Source organism: Mixophyes fleayi, chromosome 4 (genome assembly GCF_038048845.1).
Source record: "Mixophyes fleayi isolate aMixFle1 chromosome 4, aMixFle1.hap1, whole genome shotgun sequence".
Classification (NCBI taxonomy): Eukaryota; Metazoa; Chordata; class Amphibia; order Anura; family Limnodynastidae; genus Mixophyes; species Mixophyes fleayi.
Window position 1 is genome coordinate 245,565,521 of NC_134405.1, and position 22,238 is coordinate 245,587,758.

The window sequence follows — 22,238 nt, forward strand, 5'->3', positions numbered from 1 at the left end:
GCGGTGATAAGCAAACCAGATTACCAGATTGCCTCCTTGACAAGTCTGCGCAGGTGCTCACACACCTCTGAAAGTTGAGGCATAAATTTAGGCAGATATGTCACAAACCCAATGAAATGCTTCACCGACATCTGAGGGCTTTGGCATCTTCAAGACTGCTCTAATCTTCTCTGAGTCAACTTTCATATATTCAGAGGACAGAATATGACCATGAATATGGACCTCTTTAAGCTTAAATTGCAGTTTCTTTACACTAAGTTTTAGTTTTACTTGTCTGCAAAGTTGCATCAGTGATAATAACTTACTGTCATTGTCAGCATCAGCTTCTTTGTCTGTCTTGCCACAGCCAACCACAAGAATGTCATCCACTATTGGCGCAATGTCACTAAGCCCAGTCAAGAACTCATGTTGCTTTCGTGGTAGACTTCAGATGCGACGGAAACTCCAAACTGAAGTTTAAGCATCTTTTCCTGCCCCAAGGAGCCCAAAGGTTGTCATATAGCAGCTTTTTTTAATCCAGCTTGCACTGCAGGAATGCACTCATTGCATAAACCAGAGTGAACACTCGTGCTTTAGGCAGCTTGTACAAGACATCCTCCAATATTACCATGATGTAATGAGGTCTCCACACTGCTTGGTTTAGAAATTTTGGATCAACACAAATTCTAAAAATCTCAGGTTTGCCACCATGTTGATTATCCAGTCTGTTGGTTCTGTCACAACTGCAATAAGGCCATCTGCTTCATGCTGATCAAGTAGAGTCTTTACTCTCTCTTTTGGGCACATTGCGTGGAGCACACTGAAATGGTGGGACACTTGGGTAGAATTCAAAATGTATTTCTCCTGGGACGGACTCAACTGACCTTTTGAATACATCATTACAGGCATTTGTTAGCTGCTCTTTTGGCAGTGGTACGGAAAGCTTATGCTCCATCTTGTAAAGCTCAGCTGGAATAGTGAATTGCATCAATCCCAATTGCTCACACATAGAACCAGACAGTGAAGGTTATTGTTGTGCTTTCACAATCTCAAAGGTAAGCACACGCGTACATCTATGAACAGCACATTCTATTTGGAACCGTCCAAATGATTTCATCAGCTCATCAGAATAAAGCTTTAGTTTTGTATTACTTAGCTGTAGCTGGGTTCTAGGTGCTAGATTCATCTCGTCTCTCAGACTCATCACATCACATGTTACACCTGAGTCTAACTGGCAGGGTAGCCTCTGATTATTTAAGGTGAGATGTGCAAACCACTTTTGGCCTGCTGACCTTAGAGTTCCAATGCATATTGTTCAATATATCAGCTCAGCACTATGGAGATCTGCGTCATCTGGATTTCTTTCTTCTAAAGTGTGCAGTTTTCCTGCTGAATTCTGTCTCTCTTGCTTGACAAACACACTTGAGCAATGTGATTTGTAATGCCGCAAAATCTACATGATTTCCCAAATGCTGGGCACTGTTCTTTCCCTCATCTATGCATTTGACCACAGTATTTGCATGCAGTAGGATTGGCTGCTAGTGCACTTTCTTGCTGATACTTGGGCGGTTGTCTGTTAACGAAATCACCTTTGCCGCGCTGTTGTTTTTCTGCCGAATTGTCATTGTCGATCTGCTGCCTCTCCATTGCCCTAATTCTCTGGTCAGTGAGCTCTGCTGTGCGACACATCTCGTGGGCTGCCGGCAAGTCTAAGTCTTGTTCTCTTAAGAAGCAATGGCGTGTTCTCTCACTACTTATGCCTATTAATAATTTGTTTGTATAAGTTAATCTATTAAGATGCCGTAATATGTAGCTGCGTTCTTTCTTAGCCATGTAACAAAATTGTCAATTGGTTCACCCACATCTTGTTTGCAACAGCCAAAAATGTACCTTTCATAGATCACCTTTTTTGCAGGTTTAAAGTATTTCTCTAATGCATCTAATATTGCTGTAACATCCTTTTGCTGTACTTCTGCAAGGCCCAGATTGGTGCTTATAAATGTGATTACATTCACTGCCCATCACTCTCCTCTGTGTGGCTGACTGCACCTCTCCTGGTTTGTCATTAAGGCCTGTGGCTAAAGCAAAATCTTCAAATTCAGCTCTGAAGTTGTTCTAATCGCTACTCACAGTGCTACTTATCTACATCGCCTCTGGGGGAGGAATACACTTAGCAGTTGCCATAATAATGTGCTATCCCCCTCCTTCTTCAAAATAGCAGTAAACTTGATCTCAATGGCAAGCTGCTTGTACTTTCAATCACAGAGACCTTGCACAAGGATTACTAGAACTGTAAGTGTTACATTTGCAGCAAGCAGCATCAGTGGCTGGATAACTTCTGACACCATGGGGTAAATGTATGAACCTCCGGATTCTTCAACTCCGGCGAGTTCAGCGTCTTCAGCACTTAAATTTAAAGCGGCGCTGCCTTGTAAAGGAGAGCGCCGCTTTAAATTTAAGCGCTGAAGACACTGAACTTGCCGGAGTTGAAGAATCCGGAGGTTCATACATTTACCCCCATGTTTCTGATGCATGCAATAAGGACTCACACACAAACTGCTAGATAACTGTAGCCATGGTAAAACAGGAACAGTGCACACAACATCCAGGTCAAAGGTAGAGCCTGGCAATATTAAGGTCTCATAGAAATGATTTGTTTTACCTGCATTCTTAGGTTATTTTTAATGCTGTAGAAACACAGATGAACTGGTCATCTAAAAGTTACGGTTTCTGTGTGGTGCTATACAGATGAGCTCTTCTTTCAGATTTTGCTGGGTTGTTTCTGCTTATGGACGCAGCATGAACTTTGCTCTGGCATCCAATGCTTGTTTAGAAATGCATCGTTATCTATGGGAGCACTTGTTTATGGGTCGAGAAAGCATTCATTACACTTTTCTAACCCAGAAATCCTATTTTAATGTCAAACAGGCTTAAAAAGCTTCCTTTCTACTTGTCTTGTCTACATGTCCATAGGAAACGAGGAGTTATTGAAAGTTTGCTATTATATTCAGTTTTTACTATTCTAACTACACTTTTTTTAAAAGCACTCAAATATTAAATGATATTTTCAGCACCAGTTCCTGATTCCAATAATCCCTTTTAATAAATAGCATAACTAAAAGTATCTTTATTGTTTAATGTACCACACCTTACATGTGTATGTCTGCTGTCATGTAACTGGATGTAAAGAAACTGCATAAATTGTGTTTGCCTCAAATGCTTCATCTAATCTAAAATGATTATTGCACAATACAAAGAGTACCTAACAGCAAGTGTGCCATCCTGTGAGTTCTTGATCACTTTGCTTTATGAGCATGTTGTCTTCCCTCGCTCCTTTAATCTGCCAACAGCAGTTTATTGACTATCACTGGCAATGGATTCAGCCTTTAATGTGATTGGTTACAGGATTACAGAGATGTCATGTGACCATTTAAAATGATCAGAGTAATCCCCTTTTCACCTTCACTATTAGTGGAATAATGCTGGCCTTGCTAAGAATCATCTTACACGTATGCTCCAAATCAGGCTTACAGCTCAGAGCAGGAAGATGGCATGAGCTGGAGATCTCCTCCTGTCCCCCTGAAGGAGAAAGACCCAGGGGATTCCTGATTTTCCCTGGGTTTCTGTAATATTCTCTTTTATTCTTTTTGTATTACTTTAATGCTTTGAACTATCTCCACTGGATTCAGAGGCATTCCTGGGAAGGTGCAGTCTAACTTGTAGGTACTGTACTCAACATGAGTGCACTAAGCGAGGAGGCAGTGGAGAAATTTTTAGACTCCAATCCTGCCTTTGCCAAAAACTACTATGACAATAAATTTAGACCTGGTATTATTTTTGAGCTTTTGAGCTCCAACAAAACCAATGTGGATTTCAGCACATATCACGACCTAAGCAGCGTGGAGGAAAGCGAGCTAGTCTTCGACCTGATTAGAGGATTCCAAGAGAACCTCAATGTTGAAAGATGCGTGTTCAATGTACTCAAGCAGATATCCTTTATTATTCAGGCGGATCGTATGAGTTTGTTCATGTACCGCATGAGGAATGGCACTGCTGAGTTGGCCACCAGGCTCTTTAATGTCCATAAGGATTCCACCATGGAGGAATGCTTAGTGGTGCCAGACTCTGAGATTGTATTTCCTTTGGATACTGGAGTGCTTGGTTTTGTGGCACAGTCTAAGAAATTAGTCAATGTTGGGAATGTGACGGAGGTGAGTGAAACAATGGAAAATACCATATGTTGGTAGACAATTCTATTGCATGTTTTCCATACTGCTATAACATGTAGGAAGCATGTGTGTGCTATCATCTGCTTCTTAGTAGGCACAGTAATAATTATGTGCATGAGTGCAAACAGGTCATGTATAATACACATGAATATCTAATCTGGGATTACATCTTTCCTTTGAGAGTGCTTGTATCCCCCCCTGGAGGTTGGCTCGTGTTTCATTTACAGATGTCCTAGTCTTCCTGTATCTTTCTTGATTCTTGAAACATAATCATGTCTGTTGTGAGTTTGGTAGATGTCTGAGATATCTATGAATACTGGTTTGCTTTTGAAAATACACTGCCTGTGCAGAACCACACACAAACTAACTATTTACGTGTATAATTCAATGGAAGTCCTGCAGAGCTAATTTGTGCCTGAGAGGATAATCCCATTAAGGTGATATAGGTGGAAGACATGTCAAGGACAGTTATAGTACAACTAACATCAACTCACAAATGCACAAATGTCACATTACACATACAAATGTGTAAATGTGTTATTGTCTTATTTTTTTTTACATACTCTTATTTATATTATATATGTATATATATATATATATATATATATATATATATATATATATATATATATATTATCATATTTATTGCTAAAGTGATTGGTGTTGCTTTTAGATAACATTTTTTTTTACAGGCACCTTATATTGTATAGAGGTCCTTTGAAAAACAATGAATCCTGTATGTCAGTGAGATGTCTTGATTACAAGTTACTAAATGCAAATTCCATGCAAGTATTCTACAGTTGTTCATGGTCTCTGTAGGTCATTGTACATCACCAGATTAACTAAGATGGCAGCCTTGACTCATACATATGCAAAGACCTTTTTAGTAAAAAGAAGGGAATTTTTTTTTTATTAAAATAAAAGTACATCCTATTTAAAATACAGTCTATTTCCTATGGTAATCTTGATTATTTTGGCGGGCCCTAGGCCTAATCAGGCCTAACTAGTGAACATAAGGAAGACAGGATAAGTCACTTTTTATCCCAATTTTTTTTTGTAGTATGGTATTGTATATTTAGCCATTTAAATGTACATTCTTCACATAAATTGTTACATTTGTCTAAACAGTAGACCTCTATAGGTTGATTACCTAGAACTTCAGCCCTTGGAGAATATTCTCTATGATCAGAATAGGGCAGCACGGTGGCTAAGTGGTTAGCACTTCTGCCTCACAGCACTGGGGTCATAAATTCAATTCCCAACCATGGCCTTATCTGTGTGGAGTTTGTATGTTCTCCCTGTGTTTGAGTGGGTTTCCTCCGGGTGCTCCCATTTCCTCCCACACTCCAAAAACATACTGGTAGGTTAATTGGCTGCTATCAATATTGACCATAGTCTCTCTCTCTCTCTGTGTGTGTTAGGGAATTTAGACTGTAAGCTCCAATGGGGTAGGGACTGATGTGAGTGAGTTCTCTGTGCAGCGTTGCGGAATCAGTGGTGCTATATAAATAAATGATGATGATGATGATTTGATTATAAAAATAAACATTTACTTTGAAGTATAAGTTCAGCAGCAGACATATTGCTCATAGGGTTCTCATTTTATTGATGCCAACTATTTAGGCATACCATTATGTGTCTCTCCCTGTTGCTCTGCTAACCAAGGATATTCCTGCTCTCTATCCCAAATATTTACTTACACTACTTATTACCCCATAATTAAACCCACATTTGCATAAGTGAGGATAAAGAGGGTTCGACAGAACTATCATATGGATTTTAAGGCCTGTTCCTATTCCAGGTTATATTTGGTGTCAATATCATGGAGGCCCTAAGCATAAACAAAATAAAATGGAATTGTTGATGTTGTACATAGTATAAAACTAGGTATATCCGTTAATGCTCTATAACAGGGTTTCCCAAACCCAGTCCTCAGGGCTCCCTAACAGTGCAGGTTTTCTGGATCACATGTGAAATAATTAGGACCACCTGTGGATCTGTTACAATGTGTCAGTCAGTAATGAATACACCTGTGCACCAGCAACTAGATATGGAAAACCTGCACTGTTAGGAAGCCCTGAGGACTGTGTTTGGGAAACCCTGCTCTATAATACTGGTACTGGAGGCAGCCATTTTGTTTGACTGCAGTACTTAACAAAGGTAACATATTTATAGAGACTTTTTAGATCAATAAATTTAAAAGGACATAGGTATTAAAATTGCATACCATTTTTTATTTATGTTTTAGCATTGACTTCATAGTGGATACAATCATTATTGTTTTACTCATGGAATGCATGGTGAAGTGTCTGTTTAGCTTTTCTCTCTCATCTCATTGGCTTATCATGTTGTCCTGTGTGGTGGACAAAAAGTTGCTGTTATCACTAATTGAGTGAGATATCACTGCTGTGCAAGACTCCTTTAGAGACATAAGAAATCTTCATCAGATATAATAATATTGATTACAGGACACTACTCTATAAAATCATAAAACACATTTTAATTACTTTAATTAAGTGATATAATTCCTCGCATTTCTCAACAGGGATATTAAATTCTTAAATAATCAGTAGAGATAATTTAAAAGTTTAAAAGGTCCTTGCTGTGTAGTCTTCACCCGGTAAATTGGGCATGTATTGAATCATTGCTTCCTCAGTCCTCTTAAATACCTTCACATAACAAATGTCACTATAGCTGTTTTATATAAAAATACTTGGCCACTTTAGGGAACTTTATCAGTAATGATATAACTGTCATTGGACATAATTTGTGGCAGAGGTGTTTCGTATCATTGCTCTGCATCAGAAGTTTGAATTCTAGGAAAGTATTCATCCATTGTTAATCATTTCTAGTGGCTGATTTTGTAACTTCCTGCGACAAAACATGAGAACTGCAAATAAATATAAAACATCTGTATCACACACCCATCATTTTTGTTTTCCTGGAATCTATGTCAATCACTTCAGTCATCTATTTAAGTACATATTGGCTCACAAATATATGCCACAAATATTCTGTAACTCACCTGCCTGCATACTTCCCAAAGTTGAAACACTAAGGGGTCGATTCAATTCGGCCATGTTAGTCTAGAATTAATGTGGCGTTAGTAATATTACCTTTAATACTGTCATTTTAACCCAGATTTTTACTTGCAATTAGCCCAAGACATGTCCCCATTCTAAGAAATGAAACATGATAGTCCCACCCTTTTGGGTGTGGTTTAGGTTATTGATATCAGGAATTAAATCACACATGTGAACTGTGAAAGTGTAAAATTCTTTACTATACCTGAAAACATGCAAACAGCGACAATAGCTGGGAGTTCTTTAGCTGGAAAGGTATATCAATATTGCACACAGGAAACAGTCAAAAACTCTGGATAGCAGAGTGTCAGGAACTCAGGATAGCTCACTGCTAAAAGAGAGTTAGGAATGCAGGATAGCTCACAGGCAGGGCCGGACTGGCCATCTGGCACTTCTGGCAAATGCCAGAAGGGCCGATGGCTATATGGGCCGGCCCGACTCCCCCTGTCTTCTTGGTGGCTGGATGAACCAGCCACCTCTGCTGCGCGCTCCCCAGCTCCCTCCCCCGTTATGCTGTGCAGCCAGTTACACTGGTGAGTTTCCTGTCTTTTTTAATTTTTTTTTTTTTTTTACTGAAGACGTGCCGCGATTCTCGGGGGGGGGGGGGGGGTAGTCGCGGGGGTGCCGCAATTTTCGGGGGGGGGGGGGTGCCGCGATTTTCGGGCGGGGGTGCCCGCGATTTTCTGGGGGGGGGTCGCGGGGGTGCCGCGATTTTCGGGCGGGGGTGCCCGCGATTTTCAGGTGGTGAGAGCCAGGGGGTGCTGGGAAAGGGGGTGAGAGCTAGGGGGTGCTTGGAGAGGGGGTGAGAGAGCCGGAGGGGGTGCTGGGAAAGGGGATGAGAGCCAGGGGGTGCTGGGAGAGGGGGTGAGAGAGCCAAAGGGGGTGCTGGGAAAGGAGGTGAGAGAGCCGAAGGGGGTGCTGGGAAAGGGGGTGAGAGAGCCAAAGGGGGTGAGAGCCAGGGGGTGCTGGGAGAGGGGGTGAGAGAGCCGAAGGGGGTGCTGGGAAAGGGGGTGAGAGAGCGGAAGGGGGTGCTGGGAAAGGGGTTGAGAGCCAGGGGGTGCTGGGAGAGGGGGTGAGAGAGCCGAAGGGGGTGCTGGGAGAGGGGGTGAGAGAGCCGAAGGGGGTGCTGGGAAAGGGGGTGAGAGAGCGGAAGGGGGTGCTGGGAAAGGGGTTGAGAGCCAGGGGGTGCTGGGAGAGGGGGTGAGAGAGCCGAAGGGGGTGCTGGGAGAGGGGGTGAGAGAGCCGAAGGGGGTGCTGGGAGAGGGGGTGAGAGAGCCAGGGGGTGCTGGGAGAGGGGGTGAGAGCCGAAGGGGGTGAGAGAGCAGAAGGGGGTGCTGGGAAAGGGGGTGCTGGGAGAGGGGGTGAGAGAGCCAGGGGGTGCTGGGAGAGGGGGTGTGAGAGCCGAAGGGGGTGAGAGAGCGGAAGGGGGTGCTGGGAAAGGGGGTGAGAGAGCTGAAGGGGGTGCTGGGAGAGGGGGTGAGAGAGCTGAAGGGGGTGCTGGGAGAGGGGGTGAGAGAGCGGAAGGGGGTGCTGGGAAAAAGGGTGAGAGCCAGGGGGTGCGAGAGCCGAAGGGGTGCTGGGAAAGGAGGTGAGAGAGCCGAAGGGGGTGAGAGAGCCAGGGTGGTAGGGGGTGCAGGAAGAGGAGTGAGAGAGCTGGGGGGTAGAGGGTGCAGGAAGACGTGTGAGAGAGCCAGGGGAGTAGGTGGTACAGGAAGATGTGTGAGAGCCAGCGGAGAAGGTGGTGCAGGGGGTTAAGTGAGAGGGACAAAGGAGAAGATGGTGCAGGGGCATAGGTAAAAGAAAGTGTAAAGAGAGAGACATCTTAAGAATGGGAATGTCAGGGATGCAGCCATCATAAAACACAAGTAGTAATGAAGAATGGAAATGCACAGAGGGGACAAGTGTTAAAAAAAATAAAAAATCAAGCCTTCATACTCCATTCACTTATATTTTCTATACCCCCACTCCTAAATTTCTGCTTCGACCACTGCCCTCTATTCCTGCTCCCGACTGCCTGTGTGAGCTGACAGCTGCTGATCCCTCCTCGCCCAGCGCGCCCACTAGGAGAACAGAACACAGGATGCCATAATCAGGTAAGTTCATATATTTTCTCGTGTGCAATATGTTTTTAACCATCCTTTCTTGAACTGGGGACACTACAGCGTATCCAATAATGTTTAACACTATGTATTGCTCATTATTGCGCTGTAATGTTTTTTGCATATTTATCTGTACAGAGATTTTTAATTAAGAGGAAAAAACATTGCTTGTCATAAATTTTATCTGTAATTGTGTCAATATATCTATTTTTGTTTGCATTGTAAATGATGTATTAAGCTGCTCTTGGGACTCACACTCAGTATCTGATATGCTGTAGCAATTTTTATTTGTGAATGAGTTTTTATCTGAGCTTTACTAATGATTTGGGGGCACTACTATGCCATAATATGATTTGTGGGCACTTCTGCATGACCAAATATGAATTGAGGGTAATACTATGTGGCATAATATGACCTTGGGGCACTACGATGTGGCATAATATGAACTGGGCACACTACGGTGTGGCATCATATGAACTTCTGCCAAAGGCAAGTCTTTCATTGTTGAATATGATGGGAGCCCAAAGAAGTTGCTGTATCGGGGCCCAAAATTCCTCTTGTCAGCCCTGCCTGTGAGTCAAGGGGGTAGACGCCTCCAGGTAAATAATCTAAATGTTTCCTATCTAATCAAACTGATGGATCACATCCAATTATTTCTCACCCACCTCCTCTATCCCCCTTCATTTATATACTGTGTTATTTAAAATGAATAGAAAAGACGCATATCCAATTACTGTAGTAAAACAAAAATATTTTTCTCTGACATTTTGCTGTAGATGGAAATACTTTTAATGCGGCCGTGTGGATTCAACTGATCATTCAATAGTTATGTTTTTTTTTAGATATATGTTAGTTTTATTTCATGTGGAATGATTCATGAAAATTCTGCCATTACTATTTAATTGAGGGAAAAGGGTACCAGTTACCTATGTGTGTAAGTACTCTGTTCGTTGTTGCTATTTTGTGGGAGATTTGAAAAAAGCAAAACATTGTTTCCTACAGTGGCGTCTGTATAATTGGTGGTATTGCTGTAGTATGGGGGGGTGTGCTGATGGCAGTGTTGTAGTGTGTTTGGTGCTAGTATTGCTAATAAGTAGGAGAGGGTATTGCTATAATGTGGGGGTGATGTCGGTTGCTGTAATGTGGGGGGTGATGCCGGTTGCTGTAATGTGGGGAGTGATGCCGGTTGATGTAATGTGGGGGGTGATGCCAGTTGCTGTAATGTGGGGGTAATGCTGGACGCTGTAATGTGGGGGGTGATGCTGGTTGCTGTAATGTGGGGGGTGATGCCGGTTGCTGTAATGTGTGGGGTGATGCCGGTTGCTGTAATGTGGGGATGATTGATGTAGTATGAGTGTGTGTGGGGGGTTATTTATTGCTGTAATTTGGGTACTAATAATGTATTGTCATGGTGTTTATTGATGTAATTGGGGTGCTAATAATGTAATGTTGAGGGTCATTAGGAGAAATAAATACCCCCCCCCCACACACACACACTCATACTACATCATGTTGTACTGCGCCAGCATCAGTGTGCAACAATATAGTGCATGGAGCCCACAACACGTGGGCCTGTGTGCTTTAAATGCCAGGGCTGATTTTTAGTCCCAGTCCGGCCCTGCTCACAGGTAGTAGTGTCTGGAACTCAGGATAGCACACGGATAGCAGAGTGTCCGGAACTCAGGATTGCTCAAGAGTTACAGAGTCAGGAATTCAGAATTGCACTCGGGTAGCAGAGGAACTCGGGGTTGCAGAAACAGGATAGCAGGAGCTCAGAATATCAGGATCAGGAATTTAGGATTGCAGAAACAGGATAGCAAGGTCAGGAACTCAGTTTTCAGGAAAAGAGTCAAGACCAATTTCAGGAACAGCAGCATGTGAAAGCATAAGTTCACCAATTATCTGGACCTGATTAACTGCTATGGAATTCAGCTGGGTTATTCACCTGCTGCACTGCTGAAACAGCAAAAATTCAGAATACAGCAGCATTTCTGGTTGGCGTACGATATGAAACCTACAATATCCACAGTTGGCAGGAACCAGAGCTTCAAGTTCTTACAGTTTGCATACAATGTATAAGTTAGCACTATTTTTCTAATAACCTGTCATTCTGTTACAGGCTTCTTTAGAGAACCCATCAAAAAATAATACAAATTTGTACCTTTTTGAGACACAATTGGGTAAATTTGGATAAGGACATGGGGACTGATTCATTAAGGAAAGTTAAGCAAAAGAAGGCAAGTAACGCAAAACCATGTTGCATTGAAGGGGGAGGTAAATTTAAAATGTGATGGCAGAGGATCAGGTCGGGATTATACCAGGCCGCCTAGCCATAGAAAACACTGATTATGGCGCTTGACGCTGAAAAAACATTTGTTCGCATCTCTTGGACCTTTATGTCTAGAGTCTTGAGGTCAATGGGCTTCACCGGTAAATTTTTAGACGGTCTGTTACCTCCATACCAATCACCCAGGGCAAAGGTAGTGGCCAACAGAATTGCATCCACCCCCTTTTCGATTTCCAATAGGACAGAGCAAGGTTGCCTCCACTCACCTTTCATTTTTGCCCTTTTAGTTGAACCATTAGCAGCAAAAATACGATTTAATGAGGCTGTTCACAGAGTTAAAGTAGGGAAATCCGAACATTATTATTATCATTATTATTGTATGCAGACAATGTCCTCCTGACTCCCCTCCCCCCCATTTTTTTCCTTTTGTTTCTTCTACTCCACTACTTCTATCCTTTCACCTCCGAGCAGCTTGTCACACTGCCCTCCTTTCCATTCGTTTTTGTCTAACCTCCTTCTTTGTCGCTTCCTCTTTCTTTCTTTGTTAGAAAATTGGGTCAAAGTATGTACCTTTAATTTTTCATATATCTTTTTTTTTTTCTAAATGACGCTGTTTGTTTTATTACCTGTAAGTTCATATGCTTTTTGTAACAAATTTCATCATCGATTGAAACTTACTATTGACCTGTGCAATAATAAAATCTTTAAAAAAAAATTAAATGTGATGGCAGAATTTTTGCTTAAGTTTCCTTAATGAATCAGGCCCATGGTGCTTAAGTTAGAAAATTCATATATTCTAAGCTAATTCCTTGATAAATATTTGCAACATTTAATATAAGCCTTTTGCTACTACATAAACCTCTCCAGTGTGTAGTAATACTTATTACCATCACAATTTCCAAGTATTGCTTGGTGCACACTACAGTGCAAGAAAAGGCCTTATTATTTTATAAACAATTTACATTTCTAACAAAATTAGCTAATTCAGCATTATAATACACCAGAGTTCAGATGTCATCGCTTGTAATCGGTGAGTTCTGATGTCACTTGTCACTTGTGTCACAGCAAACTTGTATATAAAGACTTATGCACCTTCCTACTGTAAATTATTAGGAGTCACCTCACAAATCCATGACCTGAATAATCCATTACCAGCGGCAATCTTTGAGATAAATATGGACTTGGAAATCCTGACTTTTAGTATCCTTATAATTTACAATATATTAAACAAAAAAACTCTCTAAATCCTGTGGCTAGTTCTGGGGCATATAGCATTATTAATATACAATCACATCATGAATAATATATTGTCTGATTATAGCTTCTTTGGAGTGCAGTGTTTTCTGATTACTTACATACATTAAAACAAATATCTGGATAATCTGGTTAAATTATGTAATCAGAAATGTTCAACAACCAGACCTAATACAGGGCACTTAAATATACATATAAAATATAATACATATTAGTACATACATATATAGCAATTATACACCCTTCAGTTCTTCAACCTGTCCCTACTACACTCAAGGCCATGGACATGGGTAAAGTGTGTCATACATCTAGAGCCCATTAGGATGATTTCATGGTTATTTTATAGATGGACCTCGAGCAATGCCATAAAAACAGAGCTGGATTAATACCAAATAAAGTCCTAGTCATTGTTGCAGTTTTTAGGCTCCTTCCTCAAGTCCCCAGATACTCATACTGTCTGCCCCAGACTGTCTATCACATTGTACAGACCATCCAGCCACATTATAAAAACCTTCATTTTACACTAAACTCAAGTCAAAATACACTAGAACCAAATTGCACAGACTTAAAGCCACACTGCGAAGACCCACATCAATCACACAACACAATCCCCTCCAGTCACCCTGCAAAAGCCTCATGCAAATCACAATACTCAGACCCCAGCATCATCTGGGAGAAAAAAGTGGACCAGAACTCCATGATCTTGGTGGGGGTATATATCTGCTGACAGCAACCACCACATGATAGCTGCATGCAGGTTCATATGGGCCTGCCTCTTCTGCTAGTTACCAATTGTGCAAGGGCAACATAAGCCCTAGACAAATGCCTATCTTTGACCTGTCAATAACCTGACACTGCCTGGGGTTTGTGGATGACCAATGTTGAGACACTTGCATCCTTGACCTACCATAAGTAATTACCAGGAATATCTGAATTTAAGTAATAGTTTATTTAAAGAGGATTTGTCACCATAAGCAGATATTTGATTTGTCATCTGTAAGCAGTTTTTATTTTCCGTATAGGATATTTAATGCCTGTAGCAATATTTATTTTCAAAAAATTTCCCATTTCAACTCACCTGGCAGAGTGACATGTAGAGCATACTTAGTATACTAACTGCATACCAAGCAGATCTCTTTCCATTACCCCTTAGCTTCTCATTGGTGGAGAGAACTGATGTAGACCATAGAGGCAGTAGTGGCTATGATTAACATACTGCCCGGGCTACTAAGCATGGTAACTGAGATTCTGAACAGCATGATTGGCATACTAATCATCCGAGCACAGACCCGATCTTGGGCTAATGGAGGGAGTTGCTACAGGTTTTGACTAGCATGTACTTAACAAAAGAGAGAACATTTTAATAGCTAATAATACAACTGAAACACCCATATGACCTACAACTCTTCTGTTGCTTGTTTCTCTCTACTTGACCTTGTCAACTTGCAAGTTGGGTGGACAATAAACCTTCATAACTAGGGCTTGTTTGGGTGAGAAATAATAACCTACAGATAAAGCTTTCCAACACAGAATATATCGGCCATTATGACTGATACTGCTCCATAATTAGATAAAGTATAGTGCAGATTTATATCTGTAAAAATTAAAAAAAATAATTACCTATCAATTATGTACTATACAGGTCAGTGTGAAAGGCATGGTTAGCATTACTGCCTCTCTGCTGTTAGGCCTTGGTTTATAATCCGACTATAGTAGCAGCTGTATTTACATTGTATGTTTCCCCCATATGATCGTTGCTTTCTTCCTAGCACTTCAGTTTCCTGCCACAGGATACTGTGATGCGGAAATTAGATTGTACACTCATTGATATGCACTGTTATGCTTTCACAGTCATTGAATGTAACATCTATAATACATTAAGTGGGAGGTCTCTGCCACAAAATATTTATAGTCAAATTAACCTGGCAGTTTTTCAATATTTCAGATTTATAAATTGCATGTATATCTCAGATACCATGAGCCTATCACTAGAGGTGAGTGAAATTTTACTCACAACAAGTTTTGCAGCATAACCGGCTGTTTCCCAGAGGTGTGAAGTTCCCATGACACAATCTTTGTGTTGCGCTTTTGCTTCTTCATTCCACATAATGATATTCCCTACAGTATTTGTCAGTACACATGGAATGGAATTTATAGTCTATGAGTAGAGCTGCGATGACAATCCATTCAGCTCTATGGTTGGAGTAGGACTGGGACCACTAAAGGCCAAATTCCACCATTGAAACATGTTCATTTTTGTGGAACATTTTTGAAAATTTTGCTCATCTCTACCCAGCACCTGATAACATTAATTATGACTTTTCATCACTATTGAAAATACGTCTAAGTAAGATACACCTGAATGGACGTTAAAGAGGGTCTACCACATTGGAGACATCCATTGAGTGTACTGACTAACTATTCATAAATATTCATGTGATTGCTGTCTATCAATTCACTGGTGACATGACTAAAGGGAGTGTTTAAGTGTCAGTGATGTCATGAGTTCCTTGTGAATTGATATGCTGCATTCTTCGAAATATATAGCTATATCTTTGTGATGACAGTTTGAAGTCCAGTTAATATTCAAATATTGAGCTACCCTCACTGGCTCCATCCACTAGTAATACTGATATTCTGTATCTACTGTAGTTGGAGCATGTTTTCTAATTTTCAAATATAACAACTATAGGCCTTTTCATGCTTTTTGAGATGAACGAACTTGCAGCGAAATTTCATGGAAATAGAGCTTCTCATTGGAACAGTTCATAGAGGTGCAAGGTTCAGTGTTACAATCCTTAAGTCCTGCTTTCACTTTGCCGTTCTGCAGGATGCCATTGCCAATGCAGTACAAAGTGATTATTTTTTAGAACAGTTTTGAAAATGCTGCTTACCACTGCATGCGATAAAAAGACATTTTGGTGCGTTGTCATATGTAATACATATTCCATAGCCATGTCTAACATGTTGCGTTCATTTCAAGTGTGCAAGCATTTAATTCTGACTTTTGAACTAAACCGGTCTAAGCCACCAGACACTTGCGTCCATTGTTCGCACTAGATAGATACAACCTAATTGCTAATTAGTTCTTGTGGTTCATTGCAAATACTGCACCTAAATCCACTGAATGTTTTTAGTGTGTTACAATTTGTATTTGGCTTATATTCTAATATGTTTTGTGGTAGAACTGGGTGCACCTGATGACATGTTCACATATATTGAGTGGTCGAAGTTGGTTGGTACATGGTGGTATGCCATGCCGCCACTTCTCTTACTGCTTTCATTGTAAAACTATTACAATTTATTCCCTTACCACCACTTCTACATTTTCACTCCGACCACTACATACCATACCAGTGTTGGCAGCCTTTCTGTTATTTATAATCTGCTCCTAACTCCAGGGTCAGATTACAGTTCTGTACTACTAGGCGCTATCATAGTAATTTGCTACTCCATGACTGATTGTGGCTGCTTGCTCTGGCATTGTACCTGTGTTTATCCGCACCCCTGTTTCACAATTCTGTGGTTTATGATCTTGTTTGACTTTAGTTTGAATTCTCTATGTTTCTCACTACAGTCTCCATAATTCTCCTTTTCTCAGTAACTATATTTCATATACTGGCAACTACAGAGTACACAAAGACTCATCTTGTGAAAAAAAGGGGCTGCTGTAAAAAGCCAGAATCTCTCTGGTCTCCTGTGGAGTGTAGACTAAACCATACTTGCCAACTCTCCCGGAATGTCCGGGAGACTCCCGCATTTTGCGAGAGTCTCCCGGGCTCCCGGAAGAGTGTGGCAATCTCCCGCATCTGGATAATTCTGCCCACTTCCTAGTGAAGTGGGCAGAATTAAGTCCCAAACGCTGCGATTCCCGGTGAATCGCGGCATTTGGCCCCGCCCCCCCGCTGTGAAATGACGCGTTTTGTGTCATCACGTCATGTGGGTGGGTCCAAAATGACATCATTTTTGGAGCCCCCCCCCCCCCCCCCCCCGTTACACCCACCTCCCCCGCAGGCTCCCGGATTTGACCAACAGAAAGTTGGTAAGTATGGACTAAACAACTATGTTGTAATATAACTATACTAAAATCTCTATTCTAATAAGCATTCCAATTTTTTAAGGTTCTGTCATTTTTTAGGATTATGGACCATTTTTCTGGATTACATCTAAATCTTTCAAAATATTAATAAAAGACCTCTGCCCCAAATAATGTGGTTTTTTTTAAACTCAATAATTCACTCTTAGTTTGGCTGGAGAAAATATTCTCCTGCCTACCTTTGAGTGTGAACTCTCTTTCCAGTCTGTGGTGAGACAATGGGGGGGGATGTAATTTACTAAACCTTCTAAAAGGAAATGTGGAGGTGCTGTCCATAGTAACCAATCAGATTCTGGTCATCATTTTCTAGAAGGAACTATATAAATGGCAGCTAGAATCTGATTGGATGCTATGAGCAACACCTCCACTTTTAATTTTTTATACTGTTGGGTACATCTACCTGTGGGCTTCATTAAGTTCCTGAGTCAGTAAGGCACGCATCCTGAGCGCATTGTGCGTTTGTTATAAACCAGACGCAAATCGGCTCTGCGCACTCCTGAAGGAATGGATCTAAAGTTACTTGTGGTGTTAACTACGAGTGTAGTTTTACCCTGCTCGACTAAACCAGACACTGCAGGTTACATGCAATACCTATGTGGAATAAAATATCTCAAAAGAATGTACAGGAAAAAAATATTAAGCAATTAATGTTACCTTCAATAATACAGTCATTTATTCATTTAAAAAAATAGGTTTTTTTTGTTTTTGTTTTCATTTTTTTTTTGCCATTGAAAAAATTATTAGGCTGTCCTTAATGCCTGTGGTACATAACGGACATTTTTACAGTTGCTCTTAAATGCAGACACGTTATAGCATGCATAAGATACTGACATCACTAGGACTTAGGACTTAGACAAGCCCTATAGCTAGTGCAAGTTATACGGCAGAATAACAAGTATTGTTGAGTCACCCAGAGCTTGATTTGGACATGACTACGTGTGCTCCAGCTTGGCACACACTTACTGTAAATTGACTACGGCCAAATGCCCCTTCCCAGTCCTGTTCCCTCCCAAAATCATAGACTGTAGTAAGTGATCCTTGCATACGAAGAATGAGCGTACAGGACTGCGCTTTCTGGTGTATGGGCCAGTTGTGGGCATGCGCAGACTGCAACATGGTTTTGCCAAGGTGCAATGTTGCACCTTCCAGCTGGATTTACTCCTAGTTCTAAATGAGGCCCAATATTTGTGCGGTAGTCACTATTATTTTACTTGATTATGCATATTACTGTAATTTCAATAATTGATTTATATTTCAGCAGATGGTCAGTGTTTAATCTGAGACAAAGATAGCTCAGTCCCCTAATCCCCTGTGTGTACACTTACTATGGTCGAGTATTGCGTTTTGAATCCTATATCCAGGGTCAGTGCAAACACTTTGATATGTAAGTGGAGCCCCTACATCCCACTGCTTTTTACCTTGGCGTTGGGAGCAGCATCCTGGGCTCCTCATACTGGGACTGTGCCACTTGACTGTGACATCATAGTAAGAAGCTGCTGACTACTTCTTCTACATGTTAATGACTGGCCCTCTATGCGGGGGTGCCACAGGGGCATTAACATTATTATATGAGTGACATAAATCAAAGTGACTTCTAATATCCACATCACTTACAATAGAGTTTGCATTATACCTTATAATAAAACGGTTTCCTATTGAACAGTGATGTAATTACTCAATAATTATAAGCACTGAAATCAGAACAATCTATTTATACAAGTATTATTTACTTGAGTGCATACATATGTTAACATCACAGTATTAAAGGTAGTATTATATGTCCCTATGAGCATTTCTTTGACCCTGGACTTTCAACCAGCTGAGGGCTTGTTAAATATGAACAATTTTCCTAACTTAATATATTTAGCAGGGGTTTTAGGGATTAACTGAATGAATGTGACCTAAGCATGGGCAGAACAGTTGTTTCTGTATGTTATTCCTAACAGATCTGCTTCATGGTAGTATGGGAAGAGTGCAGGGCCGGATTAAGGGCTAAGGGGCCTCCATTTCCCCATGAGGACCCCCCCCATGATCGGAGCTGCCCGAGCTGCCCGCGCGCCCCACCCCCGGCACTTACCTCCTTCTCCGGTGCGCTGTGCTCTCTTTACTGAGGAGATCTCGTGAGAGTGAGACTCATGAGATCTCCTCAGTAAGGAGACTACAGCGCGCCGGAGAAGGACTGCAGGGAAAGTGCTCAGCAGCGCTGATCGCGCCGGGGGCGACCGATCAATACTGCTGCTGAGCACTTTCAAGGGCCCCCTGGATGCCATAGGCCCCTGGGCTGTAGCCCAGTTAGGCCGATGGTTAATCCGGCCCTGGAAGAGTGTGCTACACTTTGTATTATATTGGGTTCTACACGTGTTATTTATGTGAGTTCTCCATAAATGGACTCGTCTTCCCATATTAGGTTGTGTTGAGTGCTAGATTTTAAATCTAATATATTCCAACTGGGAACTGGGACTTGCAAAGTGGAGTGGTCTTTATTGGGAACACCACAAATATACATATAGGCCAGGAAGTCTCTCTCACATGCTCCGCACAGAACATTCATACACACAGACTTACAGACATCCTCATTTCTACAAAATTGTACCCATTCTGTCTCTCTCTTAAACAAAGTTTACAGACATTTCTCATAAATATATATTTATATTCTTTTGTTCAAATATTTTTCTTTTAAGGTGCATCTTTTGCACGTTTAATATTTTATCTCATGTTCTTCTTGAACAATAAATATCCATATAATTTGTTTCATACAAAGGGTAATAGGTCACGTTTTTGCTTAAAACACCCTATTTATTTATCATCTTAGAAGTAAAAGGAGTTTCTAACAGGGCTGGGTCGGAAGTGTGTTGTAACAAACTTTTATTTGTTTTTCCTATGCAGGAGATGAAGTTTTATTGCACGGCGATTTTTCTGTAGCTGTTATTGCTATTTGCACAGGAGGTGTATTAATCACCAACAGAAGCTTTACCATATGTTCAGCAAGTCACCTTCATCAAGATAATGATAATAAAAATGTCATATTACCTGTATAGAACAGAAGATTTATACAGTAAAATTGAACATTTATTAAGACATTTTAATTAGCTGCATTCCTTGCCCACACTCAATCCCTTGATTGGGGATTGAATGTGGGCAAGGAATGCAGCTAATTAAAATGTCTTAATAAATGTTCAGTGTTGGGATTATGAATTCATCATCAATAGATTTACTTACAGACTAATAATTTATTTTGCTATCTATATTCACTCTGACGGCATATTGGTTTGCTCACAAGGTACAGTAAGTTATGAACTTTCACTAACAAGCTTTATCAGAGTAGAATTAGAGAAGAACGCAAACCACAATGCACAATCACTTACAACAGAGGCTCTTAAACTATAGCTTGGAATCCAAAAATGGGTCATCATGTTATTAAATATGGGTCACCCAAGCCCTCTTTATGCAGAGCTATTATACACTACGAAGACATAACAAATTATCCATTATATTTGATTCTACTTTGTAGAGAAAAAAGACATTTTGAAAATTGTTCCACAAAACATACCCCCCTTTCCGCATTTGACCACAACATTTTGCACTTTCACCAGTGGTCACCGTCCCTAATTGTTCCCAGCCATATCCCAGACACACCACACAGAAGAATGCATTGACAATTATTGGCCTAGATTTAGTTATAGAAATGCAGAATTAACAAATACAGTACAGAATTACACTATGTGGAATGATTGACAAAACTTTATACCTCTATAAAACAGCCTGCCACAAAACTTAACTTGTATGAGAGCTTTCCACAATTTCTATCATCTCTACTCTTCTGTACAAGTAACAATTGTAAAATTCAGATGTAGACACCATTAGAATCAATAAGCTATTCAAAACCAAACCATGGATCCCAAAGTTGGCTCCCAGACTTAATTTGAGTCTGTTATTTGAGTAAAAAAAAAACACCTTGACTGTCAGCTCTGGAGTACTCAATCCATCTATCGAGCCTCAATACAGCTCTATGTAAGGTCAGCCACAAGGTTTTATTGAAGTGCATGACATTTTTCAGTGCGCTCATTTTTCCAAATATTAGTGAAAGTGTCGCATTTGTAGTACTGAAGTAGCCACTGACTGGTATTGACTCAACAAGATTGAGAGGCGCAGAGTCTAATGCACCCCCGGTATTCACAAGTGACCCCCGCAAGGAGGTATGGGCTTGGCTGCATGAAATGCGCAGGTCGCGGTTCTCCCAACTAGTCACCAGTGAAATGAAGTATACACAGGATGGCAGGATTAGAGAGAGTTGAACAACCGAGACGAGGTAAAAGTGGGAATCCCAGAAGATTGGTCAAGGTAAGCTGAGGTCAGGAACAATAAGGTACTGAATCACAAAGCCAAGGGGAGGTCAAGGAACGAGCCAGAGGTCAGTAACGATAAGCAACAAACAGGAACAGGGAGAAGGACACTGGAACACTGGAGACTGGTGAACCAAGGATCCAGTGAAAGTGAGGTCCCTAAATAGGAGGAAGCGGCTCCTGATTGGAGAAAGCGTTCCATTGCTAGCAACGGGACACGGCTGAAATGCGCCTGCACGTGCTAAAGGGAGCCAGCATCCGGAAGAGCGTCCCGTTGAGAGCAGGGAGACAAGCAGGCGGCCGTTCCCTGGCACTTATGAGCAGGGCAGGGATGGCACCTGTCAGTACCATCTTCCCCTCTCTCAGGGGTAGCTGTTTTCAAAAATTCAGATAACAGACGGGGGGGGGGGGCATGAAGGTCCGTCTTGTTGACCCATGATCTATCTTCTGGTCAATAACTTTTCCAATGGACCAGAAATTGAATCTTGCCCCTGAAAGTCTGCTTGGAGGTGGAGGAGGAGGAGATTTATTACTAAATTCATTGAGTATGAGTGGTCTTAATAAAGAAATATGAAATGAGTTGTGTACCCGAAGAGAAATTATGAGTAGATAACCATACTTTATTACCCACATGGAGCACAGGAAAATTTCGACGATGATAGTCAGAAAAATATTTGTAGCGATTAGAGGTCTGCTGTAATTTATCTTGTACTTGGGACCAAATTTGAAAAAAATTGTGGATCATGGTCTGGGCTGCAGGTACCGAAGAATCGGGTAGCTCCGAAAGGGCAGGCATGACTGGGTGTCTTGAAAAAATGGTAAAGAAGGGAGTACATCCAAAAGATTTGTGTAAGTGGTTGTAATGTGA

General features: G+C 41.2%; 1 protein-coding gene across 1 annotated transcript in view; it reads left to right on the forward strand.

The window, feature by feature from the left end:
- Window positions 1-3,461: 3,461 nt before the first annotated feature.
- The window catches only part of PDE6A (phosphodiesterase 6A), a 62,804-nt gene continuing 44,027 nt past the window's right edge, over window positions 3,462-22,238 (forward strand). Inside the window, exon 1 of the mRNA XM_075209607.1 lies at window positions 3,462-4,190. Coding sequence (XP_075065708.1) covers window positions 3,717-4,190 — 474 coding nt within the window. The 5' untranslated portion in view covers window positions 3,462-3,716. The remainder of the gene's footprint in view (window positions 4,191-22,238) is intronic.